The sequence below is a fragment of the Danio rerio genome, chromosome 4 (genome assembly GCF_049306965.1).
Source record: "Danio rerio strain Tuebingen ecotype United States chromosome 4, GRCz12tu, whole genome shotgun sequence".
NCBI lineage: Eukaryota > Metazoa > Chordata > Actinopteri > Cypriniformes > Danionidae > Danio > Danio rerio.
The window spans coordinates 42,773,377-42,790,844 of NC_133179.1; the positions used below are offsets into that span (position 1 = coordinate 42,773,377).

Below are 17,468 nucleotides of genomic sequence, written 5' to 3' on the forward strand. Positions count from 1 at the left end.
TTAATAAATCGATGACCTGAGGTTAACATCTTAATATTAATACATTAGTGATGATAAACTAAGGTCAACATATTATTATTAATAAATCAGTGATGATAACCTGACTTAACATATTAATAAATCAGTGATGATGACCTGAGGTTAAGATATTATTAATATTAATAAATTAGTGATGATTACCTGAGGTTAAGATATTAATAATATTAATAAATCAGTGATGATGACCTGAGGTTACCATGTTAATAATATTAATAAATCAGTGCTAATGACCTGAGGTTAACATATTAATATTAAAAAATCAGTGATGATGACCTGAGGTTAACATATTAAATATATTAATAAATTAGTGATGATGACCTGAGGTTAACATATTATTAATAAATTAGTGATGATGACCTGTGGTTAACATGTTAACATTAATAAATCAGCGATGATAACCTGAGGTTAAAGTATTAATGATAATAATAAATCAGCTATGATGACCTGAGGTTAACATATTAATAATATTAATAAATCAATGATGACCTGAGGTTACCGTATTAATAATATCAATAAATCAGTGATGATGACCTGAGGTCAATATTTTATTATTATTAATAAATCAGTGATGATAACCTGAGGTAAACATATTAATAAATCAGTGATGATGACCTGATGTTAAGATATTAATATTAATAAATCAGTGATGATGACCTGAGGTTAAGATATTAACAATATTAATAAATCAGCGATGATGGCCTGAGGTTAACAAATTAATAATATTAATAAATCAGTGATGATGACCTGAGGTTAACATATTAATAAATCAGTGATGATGACGTATTAATAATATTAATAAATCAGTGATGATGACCTGAGGTTAACATATTATTAATACATCAGTGATGATGACCTGAGGTTAACATATTAATAATATTAATAAATCAGTGATTATGACCTGAGGTTAACATATTAATAATATTAATTGATCAGTGATGATGACCTGAGGTTAAAATATTAATAATATTAATAAATCAGTGATGATGACCTGAGGTTAACATATTTATAATTTTAATAAATCAGTCATGATGACCTGAGGTTAACATATTAATAATATTAATAAATCAGGGATGATGACCCAAGGTTAACATATTAATAATATTAATAAATCAGTCATGATGACCTGAGGTTAACATATTAATAATATTAATAAATCGATGACCTGAGGTTAACGTATTAATAATATTAATAAATTAGTGATGATGACCTGAGGTTAACATAATATTATTATTATTATTAATAAATCAGTGATGATGACCTGAGGTTAACATATTAAATATATTAATAAATTAGTGATGATGACCTGAGGTTAACATATTAATAATATTAATAAATCAGTGATGATGACCTGAGATTAACATGTTAATAATATTAATAAATCAGTGCTAATGACCTGAGGTTAACATATTAATATTAAAAAATCAGTGATGATGACCTGAGGTTAACATATTAAATATATTAATAAATTAGTGATGATGACCTGAGGTTAACATATTAAATATATTAATAAATTAGTGATGATGACCTTAGGTTAACATGTTAATAATATTAATAAATCAGCGATGATGACCTGAGGTTAACATATTATTAATAAATTAGTGATGATGACCTGTGGTTAACATGTTAACATTAATAAATCACCGATGATAACCTGAGGTTAAAGTATTAATGATAATAATAAATCAGCTATGATGAACTGAGGTTAACATATTAATAATATTAATAAATCAATGATGACCTGAGGTTACCGTATTAATAATATTAATAAATCAGTGATGATGACCTGAGGTTAGTATTTTATTATTATTAATAAATCAGTGATGATGACCTGATGTTAAGATATTAATAATATTAATAAATCAGTGATGATGACCTGAGGTTAAGATATTAACAATATTAATAAATCAGCGATGATGGCCTGAGGTTAACAAATTAATAATATTAATAAATCAGTGATGATGACCTGAGGTTAACATATTAATAAATCAGTGATGATGACGTATTAATAATATTAATAAATCAGTGATGATGACCTGAGGTTAACATATTAATAATATTAATAAATCAGTGATTATGACCTGAGGTTAACATATTAATAATATTAATTGATCAGTGATGATGACCTGAGGTTAAAATATTAATAATATTAATAAATCAGTGATGATGACCTGAGGTTAACATATTAATATAATAATAATAAATCAGTGATGATGACCTGAGGTTAACATATTTAATATATTAATAAATTAGTGATGATGACCTGAGGTTAACATATTAAATATATTAATAAATTAGTGATGATGACCTGAGGTTAACATATTAAATAAATTAATAAATTAGTGATGATGACCTAAGGTTAACATATTAATAAATCAGTGATGATGACCTGAGGTTAAAATATAAATGATATTAATAAACCTGTTATGATGCCAACATATTTAACAGAATAAATTATTAAATCACTAACGTTAGTTGAATTTTTGCAGCGATTCACAGTAGTTAACGCCTCAAATAGCCTACTGTCTTGTGTTTAAACTAACTTTAGTGCTGTGTTGGTGTGTCTTTAAATGAAATTGACATAATACATGCTAAAAACCGAATTATTAGAAAAAAAAGGTTGCTAAATTAGCAAGAGGGTAAGTTTAGACGCGTTTAATAACGTTTGCTAGATTTAAATATTCAAAACAATATTGTTAGCTTGTTTTAATTAATACCAGAAAGTAAATCACAGTAGCGGAAGAGCAGCACGCTAATCTAACGTTAGGTAGGGACGGCTAATTAGGCTAACTTAATGCAAACAAAAGTTAAACGTTGCTCGTTTACTTCGCTGGAAAAAAAGGACAAATCCATAAACACATATGAATTTTACAATCATTAATGCTTCTGTAAACTTATAGAAGAAAACCGGTGATCTCACCTCTTCACTTGTCCTCTTCACCTGTCCTCTTCACTGGTGAAAATGGCAGTTGCCTGTGCGTGGGTGTGTGTGTTTTCTTTTTTGAATTTGCGTTTTTGGCGGACTCTGCAGGAGGCTCATAATGATGATGTAATAACGTTTGATTGGCTGATAGAAATGATGTCCCTGGGTCATCATAAAATATGTTGGTCTCAGGACAACTAGCACTTGGCAAAATCAGGACGAGCAGTAACCTAGGTGGCGTAGTCGGGTTTTAGTAAATTATAGCCAAGGGTTACACTTGGAATGTCGCAGTAGTCCTTCATTAGCATAGAAGGAAATATATATCATATTTTCTCAGCTTACAAACCCCTCTCAGGTTCATTGGACCTCAGAAATAATAAAAGGTCCACATGTGACCTCAAATTAAAGCTGAGTAGAGTAATCCAGTGTCTTCTTTGGCAGAGTAGTGCAGACTGATGATGATGATCATCAATGACGCTCAGAAAATATACACACAGAACACCTTTTCCTGTCAGGTGTAAGCATAGTCAGATGATCACATGGGGACACTTGTCAGGAGTTCTTGTCTGGATCCTAATGTCCATTTCACAAGATGTATGTCCGTCTCTGGCTTAGCAAGCCAAGCAATCTCTGTTATCTGTGGGATTTAGTATATCTTGTGGAGAGCATCTTCAATTCTCCAGTGTTTGTGTTCCACACTGAAGCTGCCTTTACCTTCATGCACAGAAAACGATTTGCAGAGGATAGCAAGCCATGAAAACTGAAAAAGGCATTCATTGACGATGTATAACTGGTGACAGAACAGCAAAAGAATTCATATAGCAATTAAAGCATGTAGTAGTTCAAATATTCAATATAATGGCATTTCAAATGAAAACTCAATGTCTGAAGACAAAATAAATGACACAATTGAATGTTTGCTCAGAATATAAGGGAAAGTAACAACATGATAGGGATTAAAAGAAAGCAAATAAAACTAAAATAAAAACAATTTGGTTGATTATAAAGTGTCCAAATTAAATCAGTTTATGTTAAAAAGATAAAGTATATGCTTTTGATATACTTGATTCAAGAGTAAATGAAAAAGTTGTGAAAAACAAGACAAATAAATGAGACCTTTGGAAAGATTGAAATACTGTAATATATGTTGATTCCAAACCCCTCTCTGATAGTAGGAGCACCAACAATATAAATTAATATGGTGTAAAAACAAAAAATGGAACTTAATGTTTCTGGAAAAATGTCTTTGAAAAGATCAACCATTATTGACTTCAAACCCCTCTCTGAAAGTAGGAGCATCATCTAAAAACATAAGACACCGTTAATTTTTCTGAAAATATTTGTCTTTATCAAAAGTTTGGTTGATTTCAGGACTTGCTTTTATAGTAAGAGTATAATATAATTAATGTGATCAAATTCAGAAATTTCAAAAAATTGCCTTGGTGATGACTTAACTGTAAAAATAAAAAGTGATCTAAAAAGGTTCAAATGTCTCAAGTGGAAATATCATTAAAGTCCATTCAGTTATTGAAAACAAAAATTGCTGTGAGAGCATAAAAAAAGATTCAAAAAGGTAAAAAGCAAAATGGTTTAGATGAATAAAAAATGAATGGAAATTTTCCTTATTGGAAAGCACACAGCTGATGTAGTGCTTTCCAATATGAAAATATTTTAGTTAAAAAGAAGAGTTTAATTTGACTATGTGTAGAGAGACAAATGGTGTTGTTTATGTGGTTGTATTTAACTGTGTGAATGTGTTGGTGTGACCATGCTCTGACCAAAGGTAATAAAAGTTACTATTGACAATTGTGATGCAAATTTGGTCCTGTTGTTTTAACAAGAAGCCCTTGAAATGTAAGATGGGGTTGTGATCGGGCTCAAAGATCCACACCTTGGTTTGTTATTAGAGCATGATAAAAAGGACAAGTGCATTGATACTGAATCCTGCTGGAAGGAAAGCATTTTCATGTTAATGCAATTGCGAATAACACTGTAGCCAGGTGGCAAGTTTTGTGCTCCTGTTTTATGGTTCAGCTGCAGCTATATGGAAAATAGCAGAGCGGTCCACTTATAGGAGACAATCAAATCCAACATTAACACAGTTCACTAGATATTGTTTAACAATTCTAGTAGTCTATGTATACATGTAGTAGTACAAACAACTATTGTTTGTTTATGAGGAAGGCTGCATGTTTAACACAATCACAGGTTTGAAAATGCAAAAAGGATCAGTGCAGTCAGGGTGTAATATTATTAGGTTATTTCTATTGAGCTGTTAGCCCACTAGCAAATGACGCTAATAGCTGGAGACCTTGCATAGCCATATTTGTCAACTCAGTAATAGTTTTACTTGAAGTTGAGTTTTGGCTGTTTCTAGAGTGTTGTTCTGTGTCCTTAGATTGAGACTGTCTACGTCTCAGGAAATAGGGCGGAGGTCTGCCTCTGTTCAGAGACCAACACTTCTGTTCAGTGTGGCTCATTTTTAAACAGGAACAACAGAATCGATCTTGTTTCTTGCAAGGTATTTTGCTAGATTGTCTAATAGCTTTAACATCTTCATGACACCCTGATGCTGCTAATTCACTATGCATTTGTCTGCGTGACTCGACCTTTGTTCCCCAGTTCACAATGTCTTCAAAAGTGTTTTGTGGAGGACTAGCACCAGCCATGAGCGCTTTCTGAACGTGGGGGCCTGCATGTTCAACCAGTAATCCCAAAAGAATTGCATTGTTGCGTGTAACATTGTCTATGCCAGAATATTCTTCGAAAAGTTCAAACAAATTTTCGGCATATGTCTCAAACGATTCTGTAAATCAACTTGTAAATCAACTCCCATTCAGCAGGGCTTTTACCACGCAGGTCACAAAGGCAGAGTTTTAGTCTGTTCAAGATCTCACTCTCAGGCTCCTTGGGGTGTATTGGCTGTATAATTGTGCCTTCAATTAAGACTTGTGGGGCCTTATAGATTAGAACATTTGGAATTGAGGTTAAAACAATTTGCCAAATGTCTTTTGGTTCGAGTTCAAATGCATATTTGTGCCTAACAACTCGCCTCCACCATGGTTGGAAGGGTCCTTTAATAGGGAATGGTCCAATCTCTGCTTTAAATGAGTTACATTCATGTACTGTTAAAGCACGTTGAATGTTTGTCTCTGTGCCGTTTGGGTGTTTCATAACCTTTAAAGCTGAAACAGGCACCTTTTGCAGAGATATGTCATCAGCTTCCTCTGATTCTGAAGTCATATGCTTGTTAGCTTTTGTGTTTCTGACAGGCATTAGTTTTTGCACAATCAATTTGTTTTTCAAATCTTCAATTATGTCCATGTATTTCTCACATCTTTTAGCCAAGGCTACTTGGTCTTCTAGTAGTTTGTCTAGCTGTGATTGGAGATGTTCAATTTTTTCCTGCGACTTTTGTGCTTCAGAATCTGCTGTGACCAGTTGTTCAGTTTTATCCTTTAAATTTGCAAACACCTTTTTTAGGTTATTGCGTATGCTAGAGGCATTCAGGTAATTTAAAGCCTCAATGATTTCTTTGTGTTTACATTTCTTTTGTTTGATGCCCACTGTTTTCCACCATATGGAAATGTCCTCACTAGTAGCGTCCAAATCGAGGCCTTTTCTAGTGAGTTTGTACAGTACAGGCTCAACATTTTCAGTCCATAATGTAAACAGATCATATTCGTTATAAGTATTCCACTCCATTTTGGAGGACATTTACTTGGATTTCACAGTGAGATGATTACTTGGATTATTCTGTTACTTCTAATTCCTGTTTCATACAATTCATGCAAATGGAGACTTTCCCTACCAAGCCATGAAGCAATGAAAACAGACTTACCCACTCTGTGGTTAGAAGTTCAGCTTTAATCCACTCAGAAGAGTTCTCATTCTGATGACCATCGTGTGTCCAAGAGTAAAATAATCCATTTCCAGGATAAGCAAAGTAGATGTTGATACAAAAAGTATCTTGCGATTAAAACTAACCAAAATTATATCGCGTCGGGTTCGCCAAATTGTAAGGCTTGAAGCTTACGCATATGAGGCTACGCACCAGTGTGCGGGAGATGCAGAGTAAAAGCCATTCTCCCAGATCAACACTTACCTTTCCCTATTATACCCTGAGCAAAGCATTGTCAAACATGAGTGAAAACCAACCCCCAAAACCAGCTGAACATGAGAGCAAAGTTGAAGAGATGAAGTGGGGGAGAAGTACATTAACATACTCTCCTCAGGCCATGACCCAACAATAGTAAATATATTGTAGATTGAAACACAATTAATCGATGTGTCTGTTGATTTCATCACTACAACACTGAAGTCATAAACTGTCAAATGACACCAAACATGACAAAGTTATCTGAAAGAAGAACACAAGCAGATGAATTGTGTATGGTGAAGAGCACATGGTTACTGTAAGCAAATGGCAGAGATGTGTATCGGTGCTGTGAGGAACTCTGCCTCACCAGGAGGACCCATCCCATGCTTGGAATGTCTCAGTAGTCCTTCATTAGCATAGAAGGAAATATATATCATATTTTCTCAGCTTACACACATGAACCTTGTCATAAGTAGATTTTTGTGTCCAGATCTGCACTTGTTTCAGTGTTGGATTTATAAATGTGCCCTGTTGTGTTTGCATCTCTGTCTCTCTGTTACTTGGATTATTTAGTTTTCACTCTGATCTTCACCTTGACATTTGTATTTTTCTTTATTAGATTCAGCAGATGGATATTCTGTCTCTTTATTTCAAACTCATCATTTCAAATAGGACATTTGACTACCAGAGTTTGTTCAGATGCATTATTTAAAGTTACAAACAGTAAGGGGATGTTTTATATTCAGATATCTGTCCTTATCAGGACAATTGATGAATACATTCTAAACAATTTCAAGTCAGAAGATTTATTTACCACTATTTTAGTGTTTTCTGGACATTTTAATGGAAATAATCTTACGCATTGTGCCTTTAAAGTTCACCTATTTTACCTCTTTTTCAAAAACGTTTGTGCCTCCAGAATGTGTTGGTTAAGTTTCAGCACAAAACACCCATCAGATTATTTATTAGATCTTTCCGAATATTAGAATTTTCAGCTGTGAACACACTGTAGCTATATCTGTGGCCTGTGCCTTTAATGCAAATGAGTTAGTTCTCCCCGCCCACCATTCCCACGTGCCTGTCAGAGTGTGCCTCAGTCCCTGCATCCGCTGCGTCAGATAAACAGCACACAGACAGACATGAAGGAAGCAGATTTTACGTAATGTTTGTGAGAAACACTACAGCAAGAACTTTCCCAATGATTATTTGATTTATTTGGGCTTGAGTTAATTCAGGGGTCACCAAACTTGTTCCTGGAGGGCCGGTGTCCTGCAGATTTTTGCTCCAACCCTAATCAAACACACTTGAACAAGCTAATCAAGGTCTTACTAGGTATACTAGAAACACCCATGCAGGTGTGTTGAGGCAAGTTGGAGCTAAACCCTGCAGGGACACTGGCCCTCCAGGACCGAGATTGGTGACCCCTGAGTTAATTCAAGCCTTTCTGCTACGATGAGTCACACACATTGCTGTTACAAAGTTCACCCACACACAGACACACACACGCACACACAGTCTATTTAACTTTGCACTGCTTTTGTACTGAAAATGTGACAGGATACAGTTTAATATCTGCTGCTATATGGATATCTGTTACGTTACTGTACAAAAAAATGGTTTAACATCTACAAACCTGTATTGAAGCATCTTCTTTTATAATCGTACTGACATGCGGCTGTGGTGAAGTAAATAGTTGCTTACTATATAAACAAAAAGTTGCTTTGTTTTGTTGATATAATTATACGCGTTACTAAGGAGACATGTTAATACACAGCTGTCAATCAATTTGGTGGGCTGGTAAACTGCACTCCTACATCACGTTGTGGTGGGCCTCAAATGGGAGGGATTTGGATCCTATTTTAACGTCAGGAAATTTAAAAAAAAGAGACTCATTGGCTTTTTAATCACCCAAGAATGACATGGACACACTATACTACACACTGTTCTGTGCAAACTAAAGATAATTTTCATCATAGATGCCCTTTAAAGTATTGTTTAAGTAAAATAAAATGTCCTGATGAATACTGAAATACAGTTGAAGTGTGATCAAAAATGTAAAACACAAAATACCTTTTGGCAGATGATGGTGTTTTCTCTCTGAGGTCTGGTGGACGACCCATTGACCAGTCACTCTTCAGAGACACAGAGCTGGACACGCATGATCCTGATCTCACACTGAACACACAAACACACCAGAGGAAAAGGAGCGTCACAACCTCAAGGTGTTTTTCAAGATGTAAGAAAAATGTTAAGGTGTCGAATTTCAGATCAAAATATGTGTCAAATCATTCATTATACTGTTGTGAGGTTTGGGATATGTTGAAAGAAGAAGGCAGGGTTGACAGTGCAGGTAAGTGCAAACATATTTTATTTCTTTTTCTTTTTTTCTGGCCAAGCAGCACACACACCTGTTGGCACCGCTCTGACCATTGTACAGTATCTGGCTCTCCCTTTTTCGTGAGATAAGTCAACATGCTGATGAGGGCCAAATAATTAAGGATGAAATGGCCATAATATCCTGCCGGCTCCAAGAACTGTCTCACCTTATTTTTGATCTTAGTTCTCGGAAAGGGTTGCAAATGCTGCAGTTTTGTCAATTTGGGGCCGCACCTGCCTGTGTCCCAAGCGGAAGCCCAGATACCTGACCTCCACTTACCCAATTGTACACTTTTTCGGGCTGGCCATGAGCAGAGTGTCTTAGCATTGTCAGGACGGCCTCAGATGCTGCAAATGCCGCTAAAAATGATTACTAAAAATAATAATGTCATCAAGGTAGAGCAGCAGCAAATGCAGAGTGTCAGGCAAGGAATTTGTCCATTAAACACTGAAATGTAGCCGGTGCTCTGAACAACCCGACCGGAAGCGTAACGAACTGGTGTAATCTGAAGGGTGTAGAAAGAGTGTTTTCTTTCTTGGGATAAAGGCGTAAGGGAAACTTGCCAGTATTCCTTCATCAGATCCAATGTCGATAAAGCGAGCAGCACCTAACCGATCGAGCAACTCATCAATGTGCAGCATTGGATACGCATCAAGTTTTGGACACAGCATTTACTTAACAAAAATCCACACAGAATCAGACGGAGCTGTCTGTCAATCGGTCTCAGACAGTCACTGAGGGATTCTTCTACCACCCTCATATCCAGCATCTTCAATTCTTCCTGAACCACTTTTTTGTGTGTGTGTGTTCTAACTACAACACCTGGTTCGGTCAGGATATGCTGCTGAATCAGCTTCGTTCGACCAGGCAGGGGTAAGAACACATCCGGGAATTCTTGCTAGAGCCACCGGATGTTAGTTAGCCACCACTACCATTTCACTACCGTTGCCAGCATCACTGCCTCTGGATCTTTCCACAGCTTTAAAAATTTTAGATGGTACATTTTGCGTGTCCTGCCCCTGTCCATCTGCGACACTTCAAAATCAAGTTACCCCACTCATTTAGTGATCATGAACGGTCCTTGCCACTTGGCAAGTTATTTCGAGCTGGCTGTAGCAGCAGAAGCACTTTATTTCCCGGTGCAAATTGTCGTAATTTAGTGCCCTTGTAATGTCTTTGGTGCTACTGATTCTGGGCCTTGAGTAAATTTTCTGACGAGAACTACCCCAGTGCGTGGAGTTTTGCCCGCAGGTCTAGAATGTTCATTCATTCATTCATTCATTTTCTTGTTGGCTTAGTTCCTTTATTAATCCGGAGTCGCCACACCGGAATGAACCGCCGACTTATCCAGCTTATTTTTATCTAACTTATTTATTTTTTTAAAATCCTGATGAACACTGCAGACAGTTTTTGTGTGACCAATAAAGTAAACCACAAAATACCTTTTGGCAGATGATGGTGTTTTCTCTCTGAGTAAAGAATCTGTGTTGATTTTCCGACATTGTTTTGAGCGCTCAAGCATTTGAGACACAAGTGATCCTGATCTCATCCTGAAAACACAAACACACCAGAGGAATAAACTGCAGGAGAAACTTCAGTCTCTTATATAAGAGTTTATCTAATTTTTTAATCTGTGGAATAAAAAAAGAACACAGAAACCACATGAAGAAATACAAAAACAAAACAATATGCATCTATAGAAATTAATTTAATCTCTGAAAATTCATATAAAGTCTGAAAAACATTACATATATATATATATATATATATATATATATATATATATATATATATATATATATATATATATATATTATAATTTGCTTCACTGAGCTATAACCTGTAAGTTTAACATGCAGATTTGTATTAAATGTTCTAGTTCATTCTATCTTCATTTGATCTTCTCTATAAGCACAAGTTGAAACTGTTCTGCGGTCAGCTTTAACTCTGATTTTGTGCAAGACTTTAAACAGCACATGACACACATTGACCTCTGGCAAATATGTCACCAGATTATGCTGTCTGTAATCTAGAGTGATCTAAACACATTTGTTGAAGCTGTAAACTGAAGCTTTGTCCATCATTTGATCAGGCAATAGCAACACAAATAAGTGCATTGTTGTTGGTCTTTGTTTTTCAGAGAAAGTGTTGAAATAATGGTGTAAAAACAGAGTCAATACCTGTGTTTCTCTGAGAGAGAGTCCTTTACTCGCTCCTCTGCCATACTGCAGCTAAAACACCAATGCAGACATTAGCAGAGCTTTTAGGAAACAACCATATATATATATTATATATATTCTGGAGAAAATCTTGTTTTACTTCGGCTACAAAAAAAAAAAACAGTTAATAATTTTTTAAACACCATTTTAAGGACAAAATTATTAGCCCCTTTGAGCTATTTTTTTTCCGACTGTACAGAACAAACCATCGTTATACAATAACTTGCCTAATTACCCTAACCTGCCTAGTTACCCTAATTAACCTAGTTAAGCCTTTAAATGTCACTTTAAAGGGTCACGAAACACCAAAACACATGTTTTGAGCTGTTGACAGTCGTATATGTGTCCCACACTGCTAAAAACACTATTAGGACACCTATATTTCACTAAAAAAAGTGTAAATTGGTTGTTTTTGCGTTATTTCAAGCAAATTCGTACTTCCGGTTTGTAACGAATTTTTGAAGCTGCGTCACAATCATGACATAATAGCGTTGTATTCCAGCGTGCAGACTGGGCGTCTGTGCCAGAGTGTGTCTTATTACGTCTTACAGTGTGATGCAGTAATGCATGAGTAAGGCTTGGTTCAAACCAATCAGCGCGCTCTATTGTGCAACTTCATTAATATTCATTACTATCACCGTTTTTTCAGGACAGAGACGCCACGTTGTATTGGCAAAACAAGCGTGAAGTGTTGCTTTTATTGTTTGCTGCAGTTAAGTTTCGTTTTCATTTTCTCTCTGTGAGAGCTCAGACTCACGTGTGGATTAACAGTGTACGTGACGTGCGACAACAATAACTTACGTGTCTAAGGAGGAACATTGTTTACCTGAGAGCTGTTCTCATCTGCAAACACTGAGATCCGGATTCGCTTGTAGTCTTCTCTTCATATAGATGCGGCTCTAGTTGCTGGTGATTGTCCTGTCTCTACAGATTTGGTAAGTGAGCGACTAGTGCCCTTATTTTATTCAGTTTGTTCGTATCTAACAAGCTATTACACAGAGTGTAAACATGTTAGCACCACAACCAAACTTTAACCTCGTGTAGGGTTTTTACCGCATTTTGTGACCGGAATAACACACGCGGCTTTCTGACACTACCTGCCGTGTGCATCTAAGTTTCCAGGAAATGCTGAGGTTTTTTTTCTCTCATTCGCCGTGCGGTATCAAACATTGGATGAAAAATACACTCTTACAGCAGCTCCTCCAATCAAATATCTCGTTTGTCGTGAGGGACATGAATGAATTCCCTGAATGAAAGATCCAAACTGCAGTTAAAGTCCACCATTTAATAATTTGGCAAATAATTCGACTACAGATGTCCATGTAGGTTATACACCATCACTTTTTACTGTGTGTGTGAATTTTGACTCTGAAACTCGCGCCTGCCCAAGTAGACACTCCCACACCTACCCACTTTTCTTCCTCCGACACTCCCCCATAAAAAGAGCTGGACACGCCCACTTTTCTGACTTTTTCCAAAGTAGAGGTGTAAAAACACCCTGCTGAAACGTTGGGGTTTCATGGCCCTTTAAGCTTTATAGAAGTGTCTTAAAAATATCAGGTAAAATATTATTTACTGTCATCATGGCAAAGATAAAATAAATCATCTATTAGAAATAAGTCATTAAAACTATTATGTTTAGAAATGTGTTGAAAAAATCTGCTCTCCACTACATATAAATTGGGGGAAAAATAAAATGGGAGTCTAATAATTCAGGGGGGCTAATAATTCTGACTTCAACTGTATGTATATAGTCCTTAACATGAATGCAGTTGGTTTAACCCTGATCTGACATCTCAGCTGTTTCACATTTGATTTAAGGTAAATGCATGTTATATAGAGTTTATCAAGAGAAGTTCAGGTTCAGCCAATTGTTGATTTACACTGCAAATTTTAGATAGTAGATTTAACTACCTTGGAGTTAAAATTAACACTCCCTCAGAGTTTATATGGGAACCACTATAAGTGTTAAAAATAACACTTTTGAAAGTGTTAACATTGTCAACACCAAGAGAGTGTTAATTAACAAACCCTTATTGTATAAAATATCTGTTCAATTTCCGAAAAAATACCAGCAGCTGTGGTTGCCAGAATCTTTCTGTGAAAAACATGGAAGTTTTATATAACTGTATAAATTTACAAAAATTAACCATATTTCATGAACTAATACAATGTTCATTTTACAAAATCATAGCTTAGTGCACAAAAATGTAAAGTCTTTAGATGCAATAATGTTTTCATGTGTGATTGCAAGTAGCAAACAGATTTTGACAGCATTAGTAACTACACAGTTACCTTTAAACAAAAGAAGATGCAGCATAACATCAAATTTTCTCAGTTCATCTTGGACGTGAACAGAGACGCTATTATCCTCCACAATGGTGACACAAAAACCGTTTTGCTGTTTTTCTTTCTTTTTTTTCATTTTTAGATTTTACGTAAAAATACTAGCAGCTGTGGTTGCCAGTAATCTGCTGTTTTTAACATTCATAAATTCAGTTTACAGAATATTTCTGTTAAAAGCACATTCAACAGTCTGTATTTTTTATCGAACTCAAACTGCAAATTTTAGATTTGGTAGATTTAACTACCTTAGAGTTAAAATTTACACTCCCTCAGTGTTTATATGGGAACCACTATAAGTGTTAAAATAACACTTTTGAAAGTGTTAAAATTTTTAACACCCAGAGTGTTAATTAGCAAACTCTTATTGTGTAAAATATCTGTTAAATGTATGTCAAAATACTGGCAGCAGTGGTTGCCAGTAATCTGCTGTTTTCAACATTTTAGATTCGTAAATTCAGTTTCCAGAATATTTCTGTGAAAAACAAATCCCATAGTCTGTATTTTTCATTCGAACACACGTAAGCCTTAAATTCCAGAGCAAAATCCTAACTAGTGTCCTTACTACAGAGGGCTGAACACTCAGACAGTGATGAAGTTAATGAAACAATTAAGTGTCTAATTAAAGGAGGATTGAGAATTATTGATAACCAACTGTTAACAAGCAGAATCACTGAAGGAAAGAAAAACACAAGCCAAAACCAAAGATGAAATCAACTGAGAAAAAAAACTCTAAATAAAATAATGATCAATAAAAATAAAACAAATTACACAATAAAAATTTTTATTTTTCAACATCTTTAAAACAACTCATCACATTAAACAACTTATCATGGAGCTTCACCTATTACTGACCTTTGACTTTATTTCTGTCATGTGAACAAAAGCTCTTAATGAAATTTCTGTTGTTCATTTGAAGTCACCATGATGGAGGACAGAGTCTACTTTAGTCAGGCTTTTCAACTTCTTGCTGTAAATGTCTTTTATTTTGACTGCTATAGTTAGTGTTAATCACACTATTTATATATATAGCATGGAAAGCCGAAAGTCAATTATTGTGTCAGTATGAAGAGGTTATCTATGATATCATAGCCATCCTTTCCTGCTTGTTTTCTAATTCAGTATCATATTAGTTATGTGTGAGAAAAAAATAATATGCGTAAATGAAACCACTGAAGCTCCAATAAAATAAAATACAAACAATATTTACCATGAGAATGTTTGATCTGCGGCAGAACTCAAAAACACCCAGACATCAACAATTAGTCTTTGAATCTCAATAATGGTGACAAACAAAAAAATAAAAATCAAGTAAAAAAAAAACACTCTACTGAAATATCACCTCCCAAAAACAACACAAAATAAAGGAAAAGAAAGAGATTGTAAGAACATAAGCTTCATAATTTATTCATGCTGCAATGCATGCTGGGAGCTTAATACTAAGCTGGTACCCAGCATGCATTGTGGCATGAACTATGCAGCTTTTTTTTTTTTTTTAGCAACCACGGTTGAGGTTCATATCCTGATTCTTGATGCCTGTGTGTCATATGAGCAAGCTGGAGCTTGAATGTTTAGTGCATGACACTCTAATTATTAATTGCATCCTAATTGTTTGTTGAATCTTCTATGAAGAGCAGCAGACTGTCAGTAGTATTGTCCCACGCAGCTTTAATACAACTAAATTTGCATATCTTCATGAATCAACTTATAGAACACCTGAAATTATATCTATAACAATTAAGCATTAACAATATAGTTTCTCTTGACCTTTCTTGCTATAACTGATGAGTTTTAGAAACACAGCTATAACAGTCGGAGAAACATCAGGATATAAGAGTAAAGCTTCAAGAGCTTAAATAAGCAGCCTCTGATCTCCATGATGGTGAGGTCAAATTAAATATTTTTAATAAAAAAATATAAACTTCTGTTCATTGTCAAATATTCTTACAGAAATGAAGTCAAACTGTAATCAGTGAAGCTGCTTATACTAATATTTAATGGAGTTGTTTAATCCTCTGTTTTAATTCAGCTGGTTTGGTGTGAGGCTGTGTCTGTAGTTTTATTTCTTCCTTCAATTTCTTATTCCTTCAGTGATTGTGCTTGTTAACAGCAGGTGTTCAACAGCAGGTGTCTGAATTCACTTATTTGTGGTCATTCCCTCTGTCTAGTGGACTAAACTGACTAATTTAAGGGCCAGGTGAATGAGGGTGTGGCGAGATTTCAGACACTCTGATTAGTTTCTCTAATACAAGGGTTTTCTACAAAGGTAGATACATGTTACTCTGTGTGACAAGGAGGCAAATCAGCTTCTAACGCCGAGAGGGTTATTTTACCTTTATCTAACTCTAGAATTTTAACACTTTACTCTGAATTACCACAACACTATTTACTGTGTAGTGAGTAATAAAATGTCTCTCTACTAAAGAGGCTATTTGGTTAATGAGTTACACTGACAGTAAAGGGTTAAATGCAGTGTTGTTTAAGGATCGTCAGCTTGTTGTTTTCAGCAGCTTTTCTTCCTGTTCAACTGGAAGGTCTGCTTTAACTTTACTTTTGATTTGGTGACTCTGAATGTTTAGAGTTATATTTAATGCTGAATTATTGGACACTATTTAGTCAGTCTGATATAGAAGAGAACAAACACTTTAAAGGCATTAAAAATAAAGCTTTTAGAAAGTGTTTAAATGAGCGTGTTTGACTCAGTGTTTAATCTGCGTTTGAGGATTTGATCTTCTGGATCAGACATTTAAATCACACTCACACATATAAAACCCTTCATCATTTGCACAAATCAGCGTAATGTAGAAGTGTTAAACTCACATGCAGAAGTACAGACGCTCTCGTGCAGCAGGAACACAATCTGAACTCTTTCACTTCACTAAAACACACCTGTGGGATCTACACTTAGATCCTAAAATATTACTGGCTCCACTGAGTGACACTCACATGAATATTCATGAGACTCTCCTGACTGTGGGCGTGTCCTGAGGACGAGTGTGTTGAAGCAAGATTTAGAGAAGGTATTAAAGATGAAATCTGAGAGGTCTCTGAAGAAAATTTACAGCAATGTTGAACCTATAAAATAAGATTAGAGATTTCTATATAAATCAGTATACCTCATACAGATCTCTCTTCTATATTATTATTATTTTCTATAGGATGCTGTTCAATAATATTCAGTAAGTGTGTTTATGCAATAGATTAGTCAGTACCAAAGGCAAAACTGAACTAACTGAACAAAATAACTGAAGATCACAGGGAAGAGAAACAGCACACACAAATGAATAATGTTTAACCAGAGGACAAATCAAGAAAACCATTAAACAGTATTACATTCAGTTCAAATGTTGTAGTTTGTCTTTTAATAATTGTTTGCAGCACATAATTTGAATGTACATGTATTATCTCTCTTAATCAATTTATCTGTTTATCGATACTCGCTATTACAGTACAGATGTTTAATACTATTTT

General features: G+C 35.0%; 1 protein-coding gene across 1 annotated transcript in view; it reads right to left on the reverse strand.

The window, feature by feature from the left end:
• LOC137490961 (protein NLRC3-like) overlaps positions 1 to 16,860 on the reverse strand; it is a 42,255-nt gene extending 25,395 nt beyond the window's left edge. The window contains exons 1-4 of the mRNA XM_073949081.1: positions 16,818 to 16,860; positions 11,616 to 11,666; positions 10,878 to 10,985; positions 9,129 to 9,233 (exon numbers count right to left, since the gene is read on the reverse strand). Of these exons, the coding sequence (XP_073805182.1) occupies positions 9,129 to 9,233; positions 10,878 to 10,985; positions 11,616 to 11,659 (257 nt within the window). The 5' untranslated portion in view covers positions 11,660 to 11,666; positions 16,818 to 16,860. The remainder of the gene's footprint in view (positions 1 to 9,128; positions 9,234 to 10,877; positions 10,986 to 11,615; positions 11,667 to 16,817) is intronic.
• Positions 16,861 to 17,468: the final 608 nt, after the last annotated feature.